General features: G+C 42.5%; 1 protein-coding gene and 1 long non-coding RNA gene across 5 annotated transcripts in view; one reads left to right on the plus strand and one right to left on the minus strand.

Moving 5' to 3' along the window:
* The window catches only part of Slc41a2 (solute carrier family 41 member 2), a 95,885-nt gene that overhangs the window by 28,473 nt on the left and 44,425 nt on the right, over window positions 1–22,987 (plus strand). For all 4 annotated transcript variants that reach the window (XM_076919838.1, XM_076919839.1, XM_076919837.1 and 1 more), the window contains 5 exons: window positions 1,025–1,096; window positions 3,891–4,035; window positions 7,800–7,946; window positions 15,472–15,619; window positions 17,649–17,728. In XM_076919838.1, the coding sequence (XP_076775953.1) occupies window positions 1,025–1,096; window positions 3,891–4,035; window positions 7,800–7,946; window positions 15,472–15,619; window positions 17,649–17,728 (592 nt within the window). The remainder of the gene's footprint in view (window positions 1–1,024; window positions 1,097–3,890; window positions 4,036–7,799; window positions 7,947–15,471; window positions 15,620–17,648; window positions 17,729–22,987) is intronic.
* The window catches only part of LOC143436023 (uncharacterized), a 45,480-nt gene that overhangs the window by 17,472 nt on the left and 5,021 nt on the right, over window positions 1–22,987 (minus strand). Inside the window, exon 2 of the long non-coding RNA XR_013106278.1 lies at window positions 18,310–18,433. This is a non-coding gene — a long non-coding RNA (uncharacterized LOC143436023). The remainder of the gene's footprint in view (window positions 1–18,309; window positions 18,434–22,987) is intronic.

The following is a 22,987-nucleotide window of genomic DNA, read 5'->3' on the forward strand; positions in this document are numbered from 1 at the left end:
GTGTATGTGCAAGCACACACCTACCAGGTATGTGTATGTGTGAGCACAGACATACCATGTGGGTGTGAGGTCAGGACAGCTTGCTGGAGTTGTTCCCTTCTCCACTGTGTGACTTCCAGGAATCAAACTCATGTTGCCTTCACCACTGAGCCATATTGCAGGCTGCAGATGTTTTTATAACATTTGAAAATCTCCCATGAGTAGATGAAGAATAATTAAAGTCTAACTCAATGTGATATATTTATAAATTTTGTGCGTGCTTGTGTGTGTATTGCTAATGATTGTCCATTGCTTTCCAAATTATGACATTAGAAAAACTTGGCACATTTGCATGATTGTTTTTTAATCCTGAGTAGTTGAGAAAGAAAGTTTTTTAATCCTGAGTAGTTGAGAAAGAAAGTTATCTGGCTTGCAGAGCAGAAGACTATGTGAATTCTAATCTTGTTTTGGAAAGTGTCCCTCCATTTACCAGAAAGCTGTATATACGTTTTGATAGTCGGAGGTACACAGTGAAATCTGTGAACCTACTGAACTCTGCTAGGAATTGCAGTCATGACTCAAACGTGAGTGATTTGTTTATATACACTCTTTGGCAGTAACTCTTGAATTAAATTACTTTTATGCCATGGAATTATGTGCCAACAGCTCAGAATTATACCACTGTTTCTATTGGGCCTCAGTATACCAAGTGTGGCATGAGGATGACAGTTGGTAATGTGGTTACAGCTGTCTTCCAGCAGATGCATGACTGTAACTTGTCACCTAAGAGCCGATTGTCTCATCTTGACCAGGCAGGGTGTCACGTAGCAGGCCGGTGCTGAGTTGGGGATTGTTCTGAGCACAGCCTGCACATAGCAGATTTATTAATAAAGGTGTGTTGGCCAGTGCTGAGTTGGGGATTGTTCTGAGCACAGCCTGCACATAGCAGATTTATTGCTAAAGGTGTGTTTTGTACTGTAAGACCTTGTGTTCTGTTTAAATAAAACAGACAACTGAATGGAACATAAAAGTATCCTCTTCACAGGTAAATGTCGGAAAGATGGACTCCCCCATTGAGAAGTGGAATCTCATCATTGGCAACTTGGCTTTAAAGCAGGTAAGTGGTGTGAGCTTATTTACAGAACTGGGATGCGAAGTTTACCATCAAAGAATCCAAATAACAACTTAGTACCCCCAAAAGTTAATGGAATCAACTGATACCCATGGCCTTTGAAAGTTACTTTATTTCTAGAAACTGATTAACTTTTTCCAAATGTAAAAAAAGAACACAAATACTGAAAGACATAAAAAAAAAAAACATTATAACTGTAATAGAGCTAGCCTTTGTAGTGATATTTATATAAATATTTAAGACTGTCTTAATTACTGACTGTTCTGTTGCTATGAAGAAACACATGACAAACTCTTATAAAACAAAGTGTTTAATTGGGGGCTTTGCTTACAGTTTAGAGTCTGATTATTACAGCTGGAAGCAAACAGGCATGGCACTTGAGCAGTAGCTGAGAGCTTTACATCCTGATCAGCAGCAGGCAGTGAGATACACACACACACACACACACACACACACACACACACACACACAGAGAGAGAGAGAGAGAGAGAGAGAGAGAGAGAGAGAGAGAGAGAGAGAGAGAGAAACACAGAGACTCAGAGAGAGCCTGGGCTTGAGTAAAGGCTTTTGAAACTTCACAGTCCTCTCACAGTGACACCTCTTCTAACAAGGCCCCTCCTCTTCCTAATTTTTCCCAAACAGTTCCATTGACAGGTGACTAAGCATGAAATACATGAGCCTGTGGGGTCAGGGGGCAGTCCCACCTAAGCCATCACACATGCTATTTCTCTGCTTTCATTTATGACTCTACTTTTCTATTATGACTATAATGGTGTAGACAGGATCTCATGTATCCCAGGCTGGCCTTAAACACTTTATATAGGTGAGGGTGACCTTGAACTTCTGGTCCCCCCACTGCCTCAGCAGTGTGAGAACTACAGATGTGCACCAGCAGTCCTGGTTTATGTGGTGACTGGGATTAAACCCGTTTTGTGTGTGTGTGTGTGTGTGTGCATGTAAGTGAATGTAAGCCGAGCACTCTTCCAGCTGACCCCCGTCTTTCTCCCCCTCTTTATGAGTTTTGAGGCAGCCTTCCAGTGTTGCTCAGGATGGCCTTACACTCAGACAGAATCCCCCTGCCTCAACCTTTCAGGCACAATCATCAGGCCCTGCTTTTTGTGTTTTGTTTCTTGGTCTGATCTCAAATTCCTATGTTCAGATGGATCTTCCTGGGTCTACAGGAACCAATACAAAGACTGCCTACTTTAATGTTTCTAAATCAGTATTAAAAATAAGAAACTAGCATTAATTTCTCTGGGAAATTAAATTAGAAATTTCAAGTAAGTATTAGTTGTGTAATTAAACTGAGCTCTTTTCTGGTAATGTGCTCATCTGTTTATGCTGATTTCTCTTTCTTACTGTTATCATTAATATTAATAAATCCACTCAGATACCAATAACATGTCTACTGGGCCAGGAATTATATATCATCTATGGCTCTTTCTAGTCTGAGGTGTCTCTTCTGCCTCTTATCTACTTTTCCCCAACTCTTAAGTCAGAGATTTCACCTGTTATGAGTAACTCTAGCTAGTATGAGCACCAGGAATATACACTAATTTTAATGTTATCTCAGCGAGGCCATAAGGTTGAGAACATGGTTGTGGGAATATAATTTTGTGCATTGCATCTCAGGGACAAAAGGGTTCCTGGAAATAAAAGCCCAGCTATAAGCTCAGCTCTAATGTCACCCAGCTTTGGAGCCTCTGTCAGTTCATATAACCTTCCTGGGCTTCATTTTGTCTTTTCAGTCATAGTATTTTCTTTGAACACTCTTAAGAACCTTTCATCTTGACCTTGTAGAAATCTAAGCAGAAGTGGTGAAACATTTACAAACAGGGATGTACATCAGTGGGAAAGTACTTGCCAAACATACAAAATGTTCCCTGTAACAACAGCAAAACAAAACCAAGAGCTTCCAAATGTTTGTAGATAAATAGAGCACTGTAACAAATTTAAAAATTGAGAATATATGGCTTTCAGCACTGAACATTCATAAGCTGTGAGCATGAACCTGTCCTGGGTGACCCACACAGGTCATTGCGACAGTCCCCACACCAGCCTCCAGCAGTCACTCCCTTGCCCTCCTCGTTCCTGTAACGTGCTTAGGATGGTTGCCAGAGATGGCTAGGAAATTGCTGACACTAGTTGCCAGCATGTTTGGCTTATTCTCCTAAGGACTCGTGATGAACAGGGAACGTGGGCAGACCTGTCAGGGCACAGCAGATGCCCTTGAGCAAGGCTGTGGCTGGAGAAAAGGAAGAAGAGAAGCTGGGGACTGAGGGCTGAGCTAGGGAAGTTATCTTCTCCCTGAAGCTCACCAGTAACACTTGTGAGGAGAAGATGAGTGTAGAGTACTGAAGGGCAGGCATGGAGGGATGGAGAGATGGCTCAGCAGTTAAGAGCACTCGCTGCTCCCCCAGAGTAATAGAGCTTGGTTCTCATTCATCATCCACATCAAAAGGTAGACCTATGAGAGTTTGAGTTCAGCTCTGTCTACATGATGAGTCCCAGACCATCCAGGACCACTCAATGAGACTGTCTCGACAACAAAACAAAAAAGATGTGACCCCTCACTCCATGCCTGTTGACATGGCTGGATCAGAGCAGTTGGAGAGCCCACTGTCTTAAGTGATAATAAAACTAAAATCTAGGACCTTGTCAAAAGGAAAGTAGTTCAGTTCATACACAGCACCACCGATGATCTTGTGTGTAATGATTAACTAATGATAGTTTAAAGTCTTAAGAATTACTAATCTGGAGTTTACAAAAATGTTTTTAGGTTCAGGCTACAGTGGTCGGCTTTTTAGCAGCTGTGGCAGCCATCATACTGGGCTGGATCCCAGAAGGGAAGTATTACCTCAGCCACTCCATGCTTCTGTGCTCCAGCAGTGTGGCAACCGCCTTCATCGCATCGCTACTGCAGGGTAAGTGGAGCTGTGAAGGTCGGCTTGGCACTTCTGGACAGTTCAATGAAAGGATTGATTTCCCAGGATGGCAGCTTTTAAAATATTTGTTCTCGATGAAAATGGTAGAAAATTTCCACATAAACTTTAAAGAGCCTTAGTTCAGATCTATTTCCATCTGTCTGTCTTCTATCTATCTATCTATCTATCTATCTATCTATCTATCTATCGTTTTTTGAGACCCAGGGTTTCTTTGTATATAACCCTGGCTGCCCTGGAACTAGCCCTGTAGACCAGGCTGGCCTCAAACTCATAGAGGTCTACCAACCTCTGCCTCCTGAGTGCTGGGATTAAAGGCATGCACCACCACCTGGTTAATTTTGGTTTTTAATATTTTATAAACACAGAGTAAACACAGTGGAGAACAGGCTTTATGAGGTTGTCCCCTTTGCCATAGGTAGATGTTACTGCTCAGTTTTCAGTAAGAATACTACAATGGTCAAAACACTCACTGTTTTACCTAATTTAAAAGTTAAGAAAAATGCTTTCCTGGAAATTGCACAGGGGACTTTCAGGCCTATCACAAGCATTCCAGGAATTGTTAGTTTCAAAAACAATCCCTCATTTAAATTTTGGTTGAAGGTACTTCCTGTACTGCTACAGGACTGGAATTCAGTTCCCAGAACCTACATGAGGCAGCTCACAATTGCCTGTGATTGCAGCCCAGGGTAAAGGATGAATCCAACACCGAGAACTTCTGAGAACATCTGCAGTCACTCAGATACACAAGTATACACAGAAAAAAACCAAACAAACTAAAAAACTCCAAACTTTACATTTCTATGACAATACAAATATAACCTTGTGCTTATGCTTAGCATATTTTTGGCTCTATGTTTTTTAAAAACAAAAGCAAAAAAAAAAAAACTTTTAAATTAACTGAGCTGGGCGGTGGTGGCACATGCCTTTGACCCTGGCACTTGGCAGTCAGAGAGAGGTGGATCTCTGAGTTCGAGGCCAGCCTGATTTACAAACAAATTGAGTTCTATGACAGCCAGGCTTACACAGAGAAACCCTGTCTCAAACACCACATCCCCAAATAAACATTAACTGCGTTAGAATTTACAGGATTATCTTCTGTGTATTTATCGACATGAGCACATACATGTGACATGTATGTCACAGAATATAATCATTGAAGTTAGTCTTTACTACATTTTTTAAGGTAGTTTTGTTTTTTGTTCTGTTTTGTTTTTGAGACAGGATCTCTCTATGTAGCCCTGGTTGTCCTGGTACTCTCTATGTAGACGAGGATGGCCTCAAACTCACAAAGATGCCCCCTACCTCTGCCTGCCAGTTGTTTGTGATCAAAGGTATGACCCATCATGCCTGGATAAATCTTGCTGCATTAAAAAATAATTATAATAAAACCCTCTTTCTAACTTTGTTTCATTTAGAAAGTGCTACTTAAAAAATTTCAATACATCAAGAGTGAAATGTCTACAATTTGCAAAACTCAAACTTTAAGTGGGTTTTTATAATCCTTGCTCTATCTGGCTTTACTCATTTTATATGGTCACTAGACGTTTTAACTGTTTTAATATGTATAAAGCAGGTCCTGTAAACTACACTTCTTAGGTGAGGAAACTTCACCTCCTGGTCAGTCAGATTACAGCTCTGGTTTCCGATGCCCAGCTATCCCATGGGCAGTTGCCAGGATGGTGTGGCCTGAGAGGAGTCTCCATGTAGGGCTGGCTCTAAAGGTGCTGATCTGGGGAAGGTTTCTGTAGAACCCCATCTTGGATGGCTATATAAACATTTTCTTTCCCTTTTCAAATGCCCTATGACAAGAGTAGCTCTGATGATGACAGCCTCCTGGTGTATAAGATATGAGCATCGCTTGGTGCAAGACACAAATTCTGCTGCTTGCAGGTTTGGCTTTATGAGCTACAGTCTTGTGTACTAGCCTAGAATCATAAATTCTGTGGCCTTCGGCAAGAATTTAAGCCCTATTCCCTAGAACCTGGGCTAATTACCCGTAAAGCTGGCATGGCAGAACAAAACATTTGCTGCCACAGGTACTCTGAAGGTGTGGTGAGATGCTGTTTATTACTTCCCATAACTGCTATGTTTCAGAATGATGGACGGGTCCTGTGTGAGCTACACACGTTCCATTTCTTTGTATGATGTTATTTCCTTGTCTTCTTTTCTTATACTCTTGGTTATGGACATAAATGTTACCTTTTTTTTTTTCACTTGTATGATTCAAGAAAATAAAGATCTGGCAGTGTAAGCACTCAGTCATTTTGTCTGCCACTGGCTCAGAGACAGGAACTTGAGCCAGAGAGTATCTTGTAAGCTGGATATGGTACTTGCTGCCTTCAATCCCAGCACCAAGGGGCAGGCAGAGGCATGCAGTTCTTTGTGAGTTCAAGGCCAGCCTGGTGGACATAGCAAGTCCCAGGACATGCAGAAGCTGCATGGTGAGATCCTGCCTCAAAGAGAAGAAAAGAATCTTTTAAACTCTTTATTTGTTTGTTTTTGTTATAGGGTCTTGTCAAATGTCCTCAGCTAGCCAGAACTTACTATGTAGACCAGGCTGGCCTTGAACTCATAGATAATCACTGGCTTCTTCCTTTCCCTCCAAAATTCTTGGCTTAAAGACATATACCAGCACACCCTTCTTCTTTATTTTTTTAAAAAGATTTAGTTATTTTTATTTTATGTGTATGAATGTTTTGCCTACATGTATGTATGTACAATGTGCCCATGCCTGGTGCCCTTGGAGACCAAAAGAAGGTGTATACCCCGAAACTTGAGTTATATATGGTTGTAAGTCACCACATGGGTGCTGGAAACCAAACTCAAGTCTTCTGCCAGACCAGCCAGTGTATTTAATGACTGAACCATCTCCCCAGCCCCAAAGATTATTATTTTTTCAAAAAACCATATTCTTGTTATTTTTTTTAAGTTTTTTATATGTTGCTGTCTTCAGATACACCAGAAGAGGGCACCAGATCCTATTACAGATGGTTGTGAGCCACCATGTGTTTGCTGGGAATTGAACTCAGGACCTCTGGAAGAAGTCAGTGCTCTTAACCGCTGAGCCATCTCTCTAGCCCCCTCCACTTCCCCTTCTTTTCTTTTTCTTTTTTGCTTTTTATTTTATTTATTGTATATGAGCACATACTTTGCTTGTCCATATGTCTGTGTGCCAGAGTGTCAAGTGGGTACAGAGAACTGAACCCAGGTCCCCTGTAAGAACAAGTGCTCTTACCCACTGAACAAATGATCTCCCAGGAGTATCTTGTATCCTCTGTTCTGAACCCTAGAGTTCACATTGTGATCATGTCCCGCTTCCTGCTTTCTTATACTTTGTTTTGGACAATAAGAAGAAGCATTTTTAGTTACCATATATGGCATATTTTTTTAGTATGCACATAAATAGGACTCCCCTATTCTTAACATTTTCACACTTGAAGGGTTAAAATTAAAATCTTTGATCTATATGTTTATAGTACATTTAAAGTATATACGTCCTTAAGTTAGAAATTTTAATTTAATTTTACAGTCAATGCAACTCTGAACCAGTACGTTCTGTGATCTTTAAGAGTTTTAGGGGATTTTGCCAAAGTGTTTACAGTAAAATGTTTTGTTTGCTCAATCAGTTTACTTGAGCATTCTAACTGAAACCAGTGTGCTATTTATCTATGCTGTATGTTTCAGTATTTGGGGAATGGATTTTCCAAGTCTGCATCAAAAATAACTAGAGTTCTTTCTCCTAGGAATAATAATGGTTGGAGTTATCGTTGGCTCCAAGAAGACAGGCATAAACCCTGACAATGTGGCCACACCCATTGCTGCTAGTTTTGGTGATCTGATAACTCTCGCCATATTAGCTTGGATAAGTCAGGGTTTGTACTCTTGTCTTGGTAAGTTAACTTGGAACTAAACATGGCATTATTCAGAGCCTTTAAGAGAAATGTAAAATGTCACAAATCCAATGGTGACTTTCATCTGTTAGAACTAGGGGTAAAATTGATTAGAACACTGTAGCTTGTGTGTTTAATCCATGTTGTGGTCCTCAGACATTGACTGGAACGCTGTAGATTGTATGTTTATTCCATGCTGTGGTTCTCATACACTGACTGGAACACTGGACCTATATGTTTTTTATGTGCTGTGTTTCTCATGTACATTTTTTTCCTCACTAAGTTCAGAACTCTGAGGTGATGTTTATCTTCTTTAATTTCTTTCCTTTCTGCCCCATTGCCTGCTTTTCTTTCTTGAGGCAGCCTCTTCATGTAACCTCAGGTTATCCTCAAACTTGCCTTCACATTCTACCTCCCAGGTATTTGGTTACAACACCTAGGTATCCTTTGTAGCTTCAGCTGAGAAAACAGAGGATCATAGGAGTTATATATGATACCCAGCTTTATTCATTTCTGGTCTTGTAGTTGAACACAAGCCTGTCATACTCCATAATTTCTGTACTTTCTTCTAGTAGGATAGCCAGTTAGAAGTTACCTTCTACTGTTTTGTTACATGTTTTGAACATGAGAATACAGTTATTAAGAGGGGTGTGAGTGTGTGTGTTATTATTTATGCTGGAGAAGACAGCTTGTCAGGTCAGGCATGGTGGCACACACGGTAATCCTAGCACTTGGGTCACTGAGGCAGGAGGATTGTGAGTTTGGGACTCTGTCATCAAGAGGAAGCTGTAGGAGTCCAAACAGGATGCTCAGTGCCCTTTGACTCACTTTAAAGTAGAGAAGTTTCTCCTAGTTTCTCCTGCTGTGAGGGGGGCCTAAGAGAAAAGGCATACACAAGGGGATGAAGGGTTTCTTCCAGCACCATTGAGGATATACTGGCCTGCCACAGATTAACTGGGCATGATACTACAAGCCTGTAATCCTAGCACCCACATGGCAGCTCACAAACAATTGTAATTCCAGTCATAAATGATCTGGTGGCCTCTTCTGGCCTCCTTGTGTATGCACATGGTATACAGACATCCTTGCAGTTAAAACACCCATACAGGTTAAATAAATGAATGACATCATAATTGATAGGTTATTTCTCTGCTGGTGAAAAGAGCCAGTTCAAGCCAGATTAGATTATATTAAATGCAGATTTATTGGGAAGCTGTTCTTGGTGAATTTACTGGCCCCGAGGACCACGTCACTATGGAGCGGGGTCTGAGAGAAAGGGCACCATGCAGAGAGGAGGAGGAGGAGGAAGAAACGAAGGAGGGGGAAGAAAGGAGGAGGAGGGGAGGGGAGAGCCCAAAATGTCTGGATTTTATCTGGAAGAGCCTCTGAGGGGAACGGGCAGCCTAGCCCCTGGGCTAGAAAGTTCAGGGTTGGGGACAGGTACCACAGGTAGGAATGAGGGATGCTGGGAAAATCTGGAGGCCAGATCTGCTTTAATATGTACAATACAGACCTCAGTCCCTTGTACTGGAGTCCCAAACTTAACAATAATGTGTTGTTGAAAGCTTTCAACATTTTGAGTGTTATGTGGTGCCACATTAATTAAGGTCAGGTCTTGGTAGGGTCTCACTATGTATCTGAGGCTGCCTCTCAATCTCATCCTTCATCAGCTTTCTGAGTATTGTGATCATGGGTGTGAACCCTTAAATCAGACATCACTTTGTTTGTTTGTTCTGCGGAGTTGAGGCTTGAACCCAAAACCTTGCATGGTGATGCAGTGATCTTAACATGAGTGAGGAGTAAAAGCAAGTGCAGTGTTCCATAATCTTAGACGACAACATTATTAAATGTTGTTTAGGATATTCCAAGCCTTTACTTGCCTTCTGAAAGTTGGCTTAACGCTATTCAATTTGCAGTGTTATGGATCCTGTCCATTTCATCTGTGTAATTGATGCCCCCAAGGGATTTCCTTTTTAAATGGGCTACCAGTTAATTCCACAATTAATTTAACAGTTTACAGGTGTTTTGAACCTTCATTTGTGTTTGGGTTGCTAAAGCAGCAGCAGCAGCCTGAGCACTAGGGGGCCTCAGAAGCTCAGTGTTTTCATTCTGAACACAAAGATTAGAAGGAGGCACATTTAACTTTTAAGATCCGGTTCATCTCGCTGAGAAGCCTGGCCCTTGGAAGCAGAGTTTAATTTCTGAACTACTCTGGAAACACTGAGCAGTGTTTAGAGAGGAAAGGAGGCTCCTTTTGGAAGTGGTAAGTTTTGGCTATAGAGACTCCATCCTACGTGGCTCAGAGGCTACCAACCAAACTGCTCAATGAACTGGACACAGGAAAAATTCCACAGGATCAATTCACAAAGAAGATACAGCAGTTGTAAATCTATATGTTCCCAATGTCAGTGCTTTGAAATATGTAAAAGTTAATAATGGGTTGGAAGGGAAGAGGAGGAACAACACAAGAACAGTGGGGACTCCAGCACCCTTCTTTCCACAATGGGTAGGTAGGTCATCCGGATGGAAGCCCAGTGAAGAAATGTTGGTTCACAGGAGCCCGACAGTCTACAAAGTGTTCCAGTCAACAGCCGGACGATGTGTTTTCTTCTTGTGTGCGTGGAGACTTTCTAGAATAGACCTCACAACAAGCCACGAGACAAATGCTAATACATTTAGGAAGCAGACATGGTGTCCTGCCTTGTGTCACTGTGATGGTGTGAGACTGGAAAGTCGACAGTAAATAAGTATATGCAAATTCAACAGTAAGCCTCCCACAAGTGGCCAGTGGGAGATCTCAAAGCGGAAACTAAACATCTTAAGCCAGATGAGCCTGGAGACAGGCTCCATAACCCACTGGATGGAGCACAGGCAGCTCTAGGGAGGAGGACACTCATAGCTATAAACCCTACATTCCAGAAGATGGCAGGCAGCTGAGTACCACACAGCAGGGAACTGACAAAGAGCAAACTGAGCCCAGGGTTAAGAGAAGGAGCGAAGTACAGGTAAACCAAGTAGGAAAGCTGCAGAACAAATGAAGAAAATGATGGCAAGGTTTTTCTTGAAGGAAATTGACAAAATCGTAGCTAGACTAAGAAGAGAAAAGACTCAGAGTAGGGCCAGAAAAGAAAGCACAGGATTGTGATGAGTGCCGCAGAATGGAGAGGACCACAGGGTGTCATGAAGGATTACATGCCAGAAACTCAGCCTCTGGCAGTGGGTACATCTCTGTAAACATGGACCCACTGAGACCTGACTAGACACACAGCAAGTACACTGGAGTAGTGATTAAAGAGAAAAAAAGAGGGTTACCATGAGTGTGGAGCCAGCCTGGGCTCCAGAGTGAGACCCTGTCTCAACAACTCAGGTACCTAAGTACACACACAAATACACCTTAAACAGTTAATACTCCAGACAACAAAAGCTTCCACGAAATATTCGGAGATAATGACCCCAGGCATGTTTTATGATGTCAGTCTCTCAGCCTGATATCAAAGCCAGAGACTTCAAGGAAGCCATTGGCCAGTAGCACTGATGGTCAGAGCTGATGTACTCTCAGTAAAATAAGAGCAAGCAGAGTTAAAATTACATCAGCTGTAGCTGTCGCCTGTGTGATGGTTCCAGGGAAGAGCGCCCACTCCTTCCACATCTGCTCAGCGTCACACTGGGAGTACAAACACGTAGACAGGAAAAAGGGGAAGAAAGGCATCAACACTGAGGAGCAAGAGTTAGCCACCATTATCTATAGGTGATGTGGTCCTATGTCTCTTAAAAAAAGAAAAAACAAAAACCTTGAAGATTTCACCAGTTAGGTTTAGAACTAATAAATGGGTAAAGGTTTCAGAATATGAATCAGAGCCCAAACTGTTTCATTTCTTTATGCCAATAAAGACTGACCTGAGCTAGAGATGGCATTGTGCGCCTTTAGTCCTAACTTTGAGAAAGCCGAGGCAACAGGATCTTGAGTTCAAATCCAGCCTGGGGTACATGGCAAGCTGTAGACTAACCTTGCTTCATAATGAGAGTCTGTCAATAAAACCACCCACCCACCATTTAGATGTCCATCCGAGCCCCCAGCGTTGTTATGTCGCTTTATTGAGGCTCATTCATGACTTTCTGTGTGTTTGGTCAGTGATTATAGTGATTATTTTGACTAAATACAGTGCTCCCTTTTCTCCCCCCCCCCACCCTTTTATTAAAACTGACTTACTTCACTGCAGGAAGTCAGTGGGCTGGGCAGTAAGTAGGGGACTGCCTATGACTGTATCTTTGTGTTTGAAAACACAAATTTCTTGACAATATTGTGGGCTTTTAAATTTTTTTATTTTAATTTCTTTGTAGTCTCTTTGGTGCCATATACATATTAGATATTGAATAAATACTGTTTTACAAAGTACATTATTCGTTTTGAAAATGATTTAGTTCATACAATTAGAGTTTATTCCAGTGCCCTCTAAGGATTTTGTCATAGTGGCTGTCCAGTGATATGATTGGCTGTAGCAAAGCACCCTTCTCAGGAGGATTGGGGATTAGAGGAACTGTGTCAGGCATCTTGCCTCAGTAAATAGCTCTGGAGAGTAGCATCACTTCAGAAAAGTAGAAATGGCAGGAACCAGATTCTAGGTCTAGTTCAGGTGGAGAGAGGAGAGGAGCTGTCGTAGTGTGAGCTCTGGTCCATAGGACTAAGGTGTGGTTTGCTGGGGAAGTGCAAAGGCTTGTATCCATTCATAGGGCACTCAGTACCCATACAGTAATCTCGGAAGCTATCAGAATCCAGAAAGTTACTTGATGATTGATACCTGTGCACTTTCAGAAGAGCTGCACACATAAAAAGAGAAAAAATGCCCACATACGCACCCTCAGCCCCACCCAGCATTGGCACTGCATCCTGTATTTCTCCTTTTCTGCTTGCCTTCCTTTACAATTAAAGTCCTTAAAAACCAGATAGCACCCACCATGCAGCTCTCCCTCCTGTGTGAACAGCTCAGTAGAGGTTTCATGAGATCAGTCTTCACCATGTTCCCCTCACCACCTCCAGAGAAGCCTGGTGTACGTGAGCATGGTCCACAGGCTGTTCTCCCCTGGCTCCTGGCAACAGCTAATCTCCCCTGGATGGCTGAATTTGCTTCTTTTGGAGGTTTCATGCAAACAGGATCATAATATGCAACATTTGATGTCTGGCTTCTTTCTCTTAGCATGGTGTCTTCAGGGTTTGCCTATATTTTTAGAGGAGCCAGGGTCAAATCTTCATTGCTGAAGCACATCCCAGGATAGAATGATAACATGTTGGAGTAGCCGGCTATTGGATGGATATGCTGTACTTTCTTCACTAACCACTGTAAATGCCTAGGTCATTTCCACTTTTGACTTCTGCTGATAATGCTGAGGTGAGCATTCACGAGCTTTTATGTGAAAATGCCTGGTTTCAGCTCTCTTGGGAAATATGTAGATACAGCGTTTGGGTTACCTGGTAACTTGGTTTAATGATTTGTGGATCCACATGGATACTCATTAATTTTAATTTTTTTCCTCCTCTTTGAGAACAGGGCAGCAGTGAGTGGTGGGGGCGGGAGTGCCTTTCTCAACTTCTTTATCTCTCCTGACAGTTAGGTTGAGGATACAGTGGGTAAGGCCTGCAGTGGACCTGACCATGCTGAGGTGCGCTACCCTGGCAGGAGAGTTCCTTTCTTTTGTGCTTAGTGCTTTGGAGCCTTTCAGCTTGTCCTTGGTGCTGTGGATATTGTTGGCAGCTCTAGGTGTTTTGTAAGTTAGGAATGTTTCCAATTGGATTACAATAAATTTATATTTTTTCATCTTTAAGAAAACAGTAGAGAGGACCAGTGAGATGACTCAGCAGGTACGGCCCTGCTGCCAAGCCTGTGAGATGGCTCAGTAGGTAAGGCCCTGCTGCCAAGCCTGATGACCTGGTTTTGATCCTAGGGTGGAAGGAGAGAACTCCAGAGGCTCTTCCAGAGGTCTTTCCAGGGTTCAATTCCCAGCAACCACATGGTGGCTCACAACCATCTAAAAAAACAAAAAACCCAAGAAATAATGGAGTAACAACTAAAGTTGTATATATTAAATGTTTATTCTAAAAATTTTCATCTTTTATATTTTAAGAAATTTTACTATAGTATGCATTCTTCCTGCACGTATGTCGGGGAACCACATGTATGAAATGTCTGTGGAGGTCAGAAGATGGAACCAGTTCCTGAGAACTGGAGTTTCAGATGGTTGTGAACTGTTGTGCAGCTGCTGGGACTCAAACCCGGGTCCTCTGGAAGAGCGGCCAGTGCTCTAACCACTGGGCAATCTCTCCAGCCCTTTTTCTTTCCTTTATGAAAAATTTACATGTGTGTGTGTGTCTGTATCTGTGTATCTGTGGGCAGGAGTGTGTGTGTGTGTGTGTGTGTGTGTGTGTGTATGTATGTGTATGTGTGCGCACACATGCTCTCACTGTTCTAAGGGGCCTCTTCTCTGCATGCTCAGTTTTTCAGTGATCCTAGTGTCTGCAGGCTCTGGAGGGTTGGGCTTTATCTCTTTTTCTGTCTGTGTGATGTTCACCCTGGGCATATCGCTTCCCATGCTCCTCTGCTAGTTTTCTCTCCTGCTTTGTTTGTGAATTTGTGTTACCCCAGCTTCACTCTTTGAGACTTTAGGAAGAAGCAGGGGTAACTTGAGGGTTCATTTCTCACCTTGTCTCTGATCTTGCAGTGTCTTTTGTCTTGTATTAGAAGATAATTTACACACCACACACACACACACACACACACACATACACACACACATACACACAGAATTTCTGAGAGCTCATGTGAAAGTTTGTTTAAAAATGGCATGGGTATACCTGGGCAGTGGTGGCAAGTCTTAATCCCAGCACTTGGGAGGCAAAGGCAGGCGGATCTCTCTGATTTCCAGGACAGCCACGGCTACACAGAGAAACCCTGTTTCAAAAGGAAACAATCAAAGAAAAGAAAAAAGAGAAGAAAAGAAAAGTTATCAGGAATCTTTTCTGTGAAGTGTTGTGCAGCCAGGCCTGCTGTTAGAACGTGGAAACAGAGTCTGGATGAATGACCCAGACATGTGCACAGAGAAGTGCAATAAGGTCTCGGCCACTGTCCTGCTGGCTGCTCTCCTGCTGCTTGTCATTCGTTCTGATGGCCTTTGTTTACTCTTGCACAACATGTATTGTTATCCCATATTTGTAGAATTAGTGTGGTTTTCTTTCAGTTATATTATTGATATTTTAAAAGAACACCCTACTGTGTAGTACAGGCTGGCCTGGAGTATGCTGTAGCTGGCCTTACACGTGTGGTTCCCCAGCTCCAGCTCCTGAGTGCTGGGTTAGGGGAGTGGGTCACTGTACCCTGCATTGAGTTTTATTTATAGATCTAAATGTTAAGTATGTAGAAAATGTAAGACACTTGCTGTGTTTGATAATACATCTGGTAAAGTATTTCTTTTGATCGTTTAGATTTGCTATTGGAAAGAAGAGGGGCTAAATGTTTCTCTTTCTTTCTTCTAGAGACATATTATTACATTTCCCCATTAGTGTGTGCCTTTTTCTTGGCTCTGACTCCTATCTGGATTATAATAGCTGCCAAGCACCCAGCTACCAGGACCGTGCTTCACTCAGGCTGGGAGCCTGTCATAACAGCCATGGTTATAAGCAGGTGAGTGTTGGGGTGGGAGAAGGAGAGAGGGAGGGAGGGGAGAACGATCATGTTCTGTGTAGGTATGTACATACTAAACAAGTTTTCTTGGACTGAAAATGAGGCATCAGTTAGATGAAGCCTAATACAGTTGCAATTAGCCTCCCAGAATGACAGTTACATTTCTGTTTCTATGGAAACATGTTCAGTCCACAGTTGATGAAAACAGTAGTCTGGGAAAGAGAAGAGTGTCAGGTTAAGTGTGATCAGCTAAGAGTCTTAGGCAGGATTTGGATTTGAGTAATACAAAGGTCAGAATCCTGCATGGAAGAGGAGATCGAGGATGACAGCTGTACCTGTGCTCTCAAGACCAGCCGCGCAGAGTGTAGGGACAGAGAGCAGAAGGAAAAGCATCTCTAAGAATTAAAAAACAACAGCAACTGTATGGAATTGATTCCTTAATGGGTTTGGTGTATCAAGAAGGGCTCACCATGATTGACAGGATACAGAGAGGAGGGGCTTGTGGAAGCTGTGAGGAGCATTTCCATCTGCCATGGTTGGAAGTCACTAAGTACGGGTCTAAAAGTAGCATTAAGAAACAGCATTTAGGCATGCTACTTAGAAACATGGACACTACAGTGGAAACAAATTCCTAGTGCACAGAGGGTCTGGGAATGGGGCTTGGACTGCTGACTGATGACGACAGAGCTTTTGCTCTGCTCTTTTGACTGTCAAGGCCATCCTGTGACAGCCTCTGGCTCATTTTGCTTACAAGTAGATGGTATTTCTTGGGACATTTAGGCAACAGGTTCCTGTGGCACCACTGCCTTATAGTGAGTGCCACGGACTGAATCTTAACGAAGCCTCCACATTCCACTGACATATCGAACGTGAATGGCTTGCCACTGTGTTATAGTAAAACAATGGCCTTGTTTGCCAGACTTCGTAAGCTCAGCTCTCTGTGGTAATAAGGTTGGTTATAATCTGTCTAGTTTTAGCATAATAGAAACTGCCCTTTAATGCCTAGTTAGTTCAAAAATGAAAATGCAGATAGTTTCTGAGTTGAACAGTAATAAATGACAGTATGATCTGACCACTTCTAAGGCTGAGACAGTGGATCTCTAGGAGATTGAGGCTAGCCTGGCCTACCAGCAAGCTCCAGGCCACCCAAAGCTATATAGTGAGACCCTGTCTCAAACAATACAAAACAAAAAGCACTGTGCAGAAGGCTATGAGGAACATTAGTCTCGTTGTTTTAAGCCTCTGAAATAGTTAAGGATGCCTTGTAGGTCCTTCTAGATAGTTTAGTGTTGTTAACATATGTATAATCTGAGAACTGTGACACATACCTATAATCCCAGCTCTTGGGAGGCTGAGGCAGGAGGATTGCTACACGTCCAGGGCCATATTAGGCTATATAACAAGATCCTGTTCCCCAAAGATAGAAAAGAGATAAACAAACCCATACACTAGACAAAACACACACACACACACACACACAAATACCCACACACATATCCGATGGTTACAGCATTTCTCATCTATTTTGTATTACCCATGCGTATGCTCCTGTGTGCCCAGGAATACACCTGCAGAGGTCAGAGGTCAACACCAGGCACCTGAATCTCTCCTGTTGTACTTTATCTTTTTGTCTTCTATCCTAGTTTTTTGAGTTGGGCTCTCCCTGAACCTGGAGATCACTGATTGGCTAGGGAGCCCCTGAAATCCTTCTGTGTCCACCTCCTATTGTAGACATTGCAGGTCCCCCTTCCCACACCTGGATTTTATGTGGGCGCTGGGCTCAGAACTCAAGGCTTTGTGTCACATAGCCAGTTCCTCACCACTGAACACCTCTCCTGCCCCAATGCCATGCTTGATTCCCAGCTTTTTACTGCTAACATTGCTTTCTACTTTGAATATTCTATTTTTTGTCTGATTTTTTTTCATTGCACAAACATTGTACCCTATGAGGTAGAGGTGTCTGAATGTCAGAACAAGTTGAGATCATTTTTCGTTTCTCTTCCCTAATGTGTGGTTCTCTTCCTTTCAGCATCGGGGGCCTTATTCTGGACACAACTGTATCTGACCCAAACTTGGTTGGGATTGTCGTTTACACGCCGGTTATCAATGGTAAGAGTTGAAGGTCCTGTCCTTTGATGACATCACTCTTAGAGACCCACAGGCACAGCTTCCTATGCCTTCCATGTCTTTCTTCAAACTCAAGGTGTAACTCAGAGTGGAAGTCATCTTCCCTGGTCTCACTGCAGAGAATACTTTGGGAAAGAGCTGTTTCTCAGTTTTTGTTACATGTTGGTTTGACAGGTACACCTGACCTTTAAGGCTAACGCAACAAAATACAGTATTTGGGCTTACCTGGTGGGTTTTTTTTCTTCCCCTGAATGTCCTGTAGACCAGGCTGGCCTCAAACTCAGAGATCCAGCCTTTGTCTCCTAAGTGCTGGGATTAAAGGTGTGTGCTACTAAGCCTAGCATATTTCTAAAAATAATTTTAATTATGAGTATGTATGTGCGGCATGTGCATGTGAGTGCAGGTGCCAGCAGAGGCCATAGGCATGGGACTTCCCTGGAGTTGGAGTTACATAAGTGTCAGTTACCTGCCTGACATGGGCAATGGGGACCAAACTCAGGTCCTCTGCTGGAGCGCTGCATGCTCTTAACCACTGGGCCACCGCTCCAGCTCCCTCATCTTACCTGCTGTTCTTGTATTTCTTCGTGGAAGAAGCAGAGTTAGCCAGATTTGATCATTGCCCGAAGTCATTCCATTCACTAAAATCTTCTACTGTGTTGGCACCTGTGAACTATGCCTCATACTTTCCTGTAAAATAGAAATGATAGTCTTTATATTAAATACTTATGTACATTAAAGAATCATGTAAAATAGTCTTAGGGGTTTTCCATGAGTTATGCTGAACAAGACAATTCAATCCATCTCTACTGTTTTTGGAAATGTGGTTATTAAGATGGACTTTAGTGTAGCCTAGGTTGACATGATTTTAAAAAGTAATTCTACATTGGCATACCATATATTTACCATATATATATTTTTTAAAGATTTCACTTTCTATATTCACAGAAAAAGTTATACAATGACATTTTCTGCAGAAATCTAATTTTTGATCTAAAATTTCCACTGAATGTTGTAATTTTTGTCTACCTTTGGAATGTCAAGAGCAGGTTCTTCAGGAATCTCCTTCCCAGCTGTCTGATGTCTTCCCTGCTTAAAGCCATGGAACCGTCTGGTTCTACCTGCTCTGACTTGAACATTGCCAACCCTTGCCGTTGCCCCTCATAAGGCTTGCTTCTTCAATTCTGTATACAGTGGTGTCTCTCTCCACTGCACTGGGGCCATCCTTTCGAGTGATGAAGTAACCTTCCTGAGTTATTGCCTGCTTGGTGCACATTGTTGCTAAGATGCCAGTCTTAGATAAACAGTCTTTGTATCCTGTCTGTCAGAAGATGAATTTCTCAGTGGGTTTCCCCTGTGTGCCACATCAAATCTGAACTCCACCGTCTTTCACCGTTGGAATCAGTGATCCCATAAGATGCACCAGACTACTCCCATACTTACTAGTAAGAGGCACCAAACTACCCCAATGGTTACTCGTAAGATGCACTAAATGAACTAGATCTTGTGACGTCCTTATGATCATCCTCATTTTCACTAGCAGAACAGGCATGCCTTTCCTTCCACCTGTTCCTCCTCGCTTCAATGAATGTTAACCAACAAACCCATTATCTTAAGTGTTATTTTATTGTGCTATATTGAATAACATTAGCAGTAAATTAAATGGAAATGATCCTTTATTCATTAGACTCTTATGACTCTTTCAGTTGCTTCACCTTTTATAAGAAACCATGTTAGACATCATGACAGACACCCTTGGAAGTCTGTGCTTCTCATCACATAACTAAGTCCTTCTTGTTATGTCAACTGGTAAACCTCTTAGCTTGATTCCATTAAATTCTGCTCTTAGAAGCAGTGGTAGAGAAGATAGCATACTCTCAGATAGGTACAGCTTTTAGAACTGAATTGCATTTAAAACAACTTCATTAGATTTATTCATCTTATATTTGTGAGTGTTTTGCCTGCGTGTATGTCTGTGCACTGTGTGCATGCTTGGTGCCCGCAGAGGTCAGACGAGGCCACCGAATCTCCTGGAACTGGAGTTACAGATGGTTGCAAACCTCCATGTGAGTTCTGAGTCACCATGTGGTTGCTGGGAATTGAACTCAGGACCTCTTGAAGAGCAATCAGTGGTTTTACCCACTGAGCCATCTCTTCAGCCCTTCCATGTGGGTTCTGGAAGTGAAACCTGGGTCCTCGGCAATAAGTGCTCTTAACCAGAGTAATTTCTAAATATATAAGGGTTGTGCTGTTTCTCTTTCCCCCTTCTCATAATCTAATATTTATTATGTATCTACATAAGTACCAAGTGACTACAAGTCTTTTAAGCGTATTATATATAATTTAATATTCATTTAAGTAATTAGTCTAAGATTAAATATCTAGTGAATGATGGTAAGTCACACTTTAAAGGCAGATCTGTTTAATTCCCAAACCCATAGGTTTTTTCTCTCAAAGTATATAACTACTAATTTATCTAATTTATTTCATCCACAAATGCATGTGTTTCAAGTAAAATTTATCTGTGCCGATCTGATTAAATTTTCATTAAATGTTTACATGCCTCAGAACTAATAGCATTTTCTACAATGCTTTGCTCACTCTCGCTCTGCAAGATATTAGTGAGTACGATTTGAGAAGTGAGTTCTGTGATCAGTTAAACTTGGTAAACCGTACGTTTACAGAGTTCTTGACTACAGGATATCGTAAGCCATTCTGTGGGTCTCTCTCTTGGTACGTCTGCTAGGTGTGTTGATGAACCCACTGAATTTGGGCTTAGATATTTATTTGCTAATTAGTGGAACTTAGGGATGAACTGACAGCCTCTCACGTGCTATAGGAAGTCATTCTGTCACTGAGATTTAGCCTCGACCCGTTCTCTTTTCTTTTTAAATCTTGTATTAATTCTTTGAGAGTGCCGCACAGCTTTGATCATCTCCCACCCTACTCCTCCCTTGACTATTCCCAGGTCCCCCACTCCTACCCTCCAAACTTCATGTCCTCTTCCTTTCTTATTAAAATATCCTATCACCTCTAATTTGCGTTAGGGTCTGGGGCAGCCACTGGAATGTAGTTTACTAGAAACAGCGCCCTTAACAAAAACTGACTTTCCTTCCTCCAGAGCTCATCACTGTTACTTATTGTCTGTAACTCACCAGTTACAACCAGTTAGGGTTAGAGGCTCATGACCCCCGACCCCTACTCCAGGCACGAATGTTGCCTGGGTTGGGTAGATTTTATGCAGGCAACCACGGCTACTGTGGGTTCACGAGTGCAGCAGTCTGTCATGTCCAGAAGACATCGTTTTGGTCTTGCCGTCTTCCTGCCTACTCTTCCAAAGTGGTTCCTAAGCTTTGGGGAAGGGTGTGATGTGGACCGCCCTTTCGTGGCTGAGAATTCTACTGACATCTTTTCTCTGCACTCTTTGGGAGTTTCTGCATTAACAACAATCTGTGTCTGGAGGCCCCACTCACCTATGAACAGAGACATAAACAGTAGAGAGAGGGCAGTTCTGTACCAGGTCCGTTTAGCAGAATAAAGTAGTGGTTCACTCCCAGGGCCTGTAGACTCCCCAGGCATGGATTCATGTGTTTGTGGAATGGCCTTAAATCCAAGCAGAAAGCGGTTTCTACCCACACACCACCGGCACCACCGTTGCCTCTGTAGGCTATCATGCTTATGCTAGTTTTTATTGCAGTTCACAAAGTTCACAGCTTGGGAGATAGTTGATGACTCCCCACAGGTAAGCAGCCCACATGGCATCATTTCTCCACGTTCTGTAATCAGCACGTATGGTGTCTTCATCAAGGCAGTCTTAACATGGAGTTGTCGTAGGCTAGCAATAGCCTGTATTGTTTTGGGGGCATTCCACAATCTATTCTCAAATGATAATATTTCACTTTGTATGTAGGATCAGAGACGAGATTCACTATACCCTTTTGTCTTCTCTTATATTTTTGTTTTAAACTCTATAGTATACAATATTATTTGTGCTTTAGTATTTTTAAAAATATTAAGCATAATAAAAATGGTATTTTCTGTTATCTTACACAGACTGACATTTCCAGCTCTTTCTTTTATACACATACACTTCCATCTGAATGCTGTGCTTTCTCCATCTGCCTGAAGAAGTTCCTCTCAGTGTTTCTGATAGGGCAAGCCTGCAGAAAAAAAACACAGGCTTCTCTCTCCTGATTTCATCTTTAACAGTGCCTGTCTGAGCTTCTTGCATCTGAGCAGCGTCTGGCTCGTGTGATGGGCTTGCAGCCTGGGCACCGTTGCATCTTACTCCACCTCCGTCTGTCACTACACTGTCTCCTCTGTGCCTTCCTCTCTCCTGGTCCTCAGCATGTGCTGAGTCTTTGGTACTAATCACCTTTCCCCATCCTTCCTCAATTCACTGCCACCATTTGGCCCTCTCACTTGATGCCACTGCTTTTACTAGGCTGCCCAGTGACCTGATCTCTTTGTCCATTGCTTGTGTTCAGTCTCTATCCCACTCAGCTATGGGAAAGTAACTTTTCACTTGATGTGATTGTCATCTGTAATTGTCATCCCGGAGGCTTACTGCTGAACAAGCTCACCCTTTCTAGTTCTTTCCTGTGCTGTTGTCCTGAGAGTTGGGCATATCCTGTCTCTGACTCCTTCCGCCAAATCTTTCTCTGATTTGTCACTTTGTCTGCCTCTCAATTAGATGTTGCTTTCAAACATGGCTGCTTCCTTCTACAAACTAACTTTACCTTAAAGGTGTGTATTAAGGGCATGTCTATTCCAGCCAGAGGGATTCAAGCTGTGTGGCGAGTCTACCTTCCAGCCAGATCAACACAGACCTAGAAAGCCTTTGGATGTGATCCCTTGCCAGAGCAGCCATGTTGCTGGATTAAAGTTCCTCTGTCAGCTGTTTGATGTGCTCTTTCCCACTCTCCCAGTTCTCATCTCATTCTCTGAAGATTCTTTCCTGTGCCTTCTGCTTTCTCAGCTGGCCAAGCGTTTGTGTTCCTCAGGCCTGTGTTCCTGATCATCATCAACTCTGTCTTCACTGTTTTTATTAATGATACTGTCTAGTTCAGAGACTTTTCGAAATATGGTTTCCAGGCTGCCAGTACTGCCAGGGACTGTCACAAACACGGATTCTCAAGGTTGACTGGGAACTCTGGGATGGAGCCTGTCCAGGGACTCTGAGAACATATGTCTGAGGGACCCTTCTCTTGCCACATGGTTTTATATGGCTTCAATTGTGACTTT

The sequence above is a fragment of the Arvicanthis niloticus genome, chromosome 22 (assembly GCF_011762505.2).
Source record: "Arvicanthis niloticus isolate mArvNil1 chromosome 22, mArvNil1.pat.X, whole genome shotgun sequence".
Lineage (NCBI taxonomy): Eukaryota > Metazoa > Chordata > Mammalia > Rodentia > Muridae > Arvicanthis > Arvicanthis niloticus.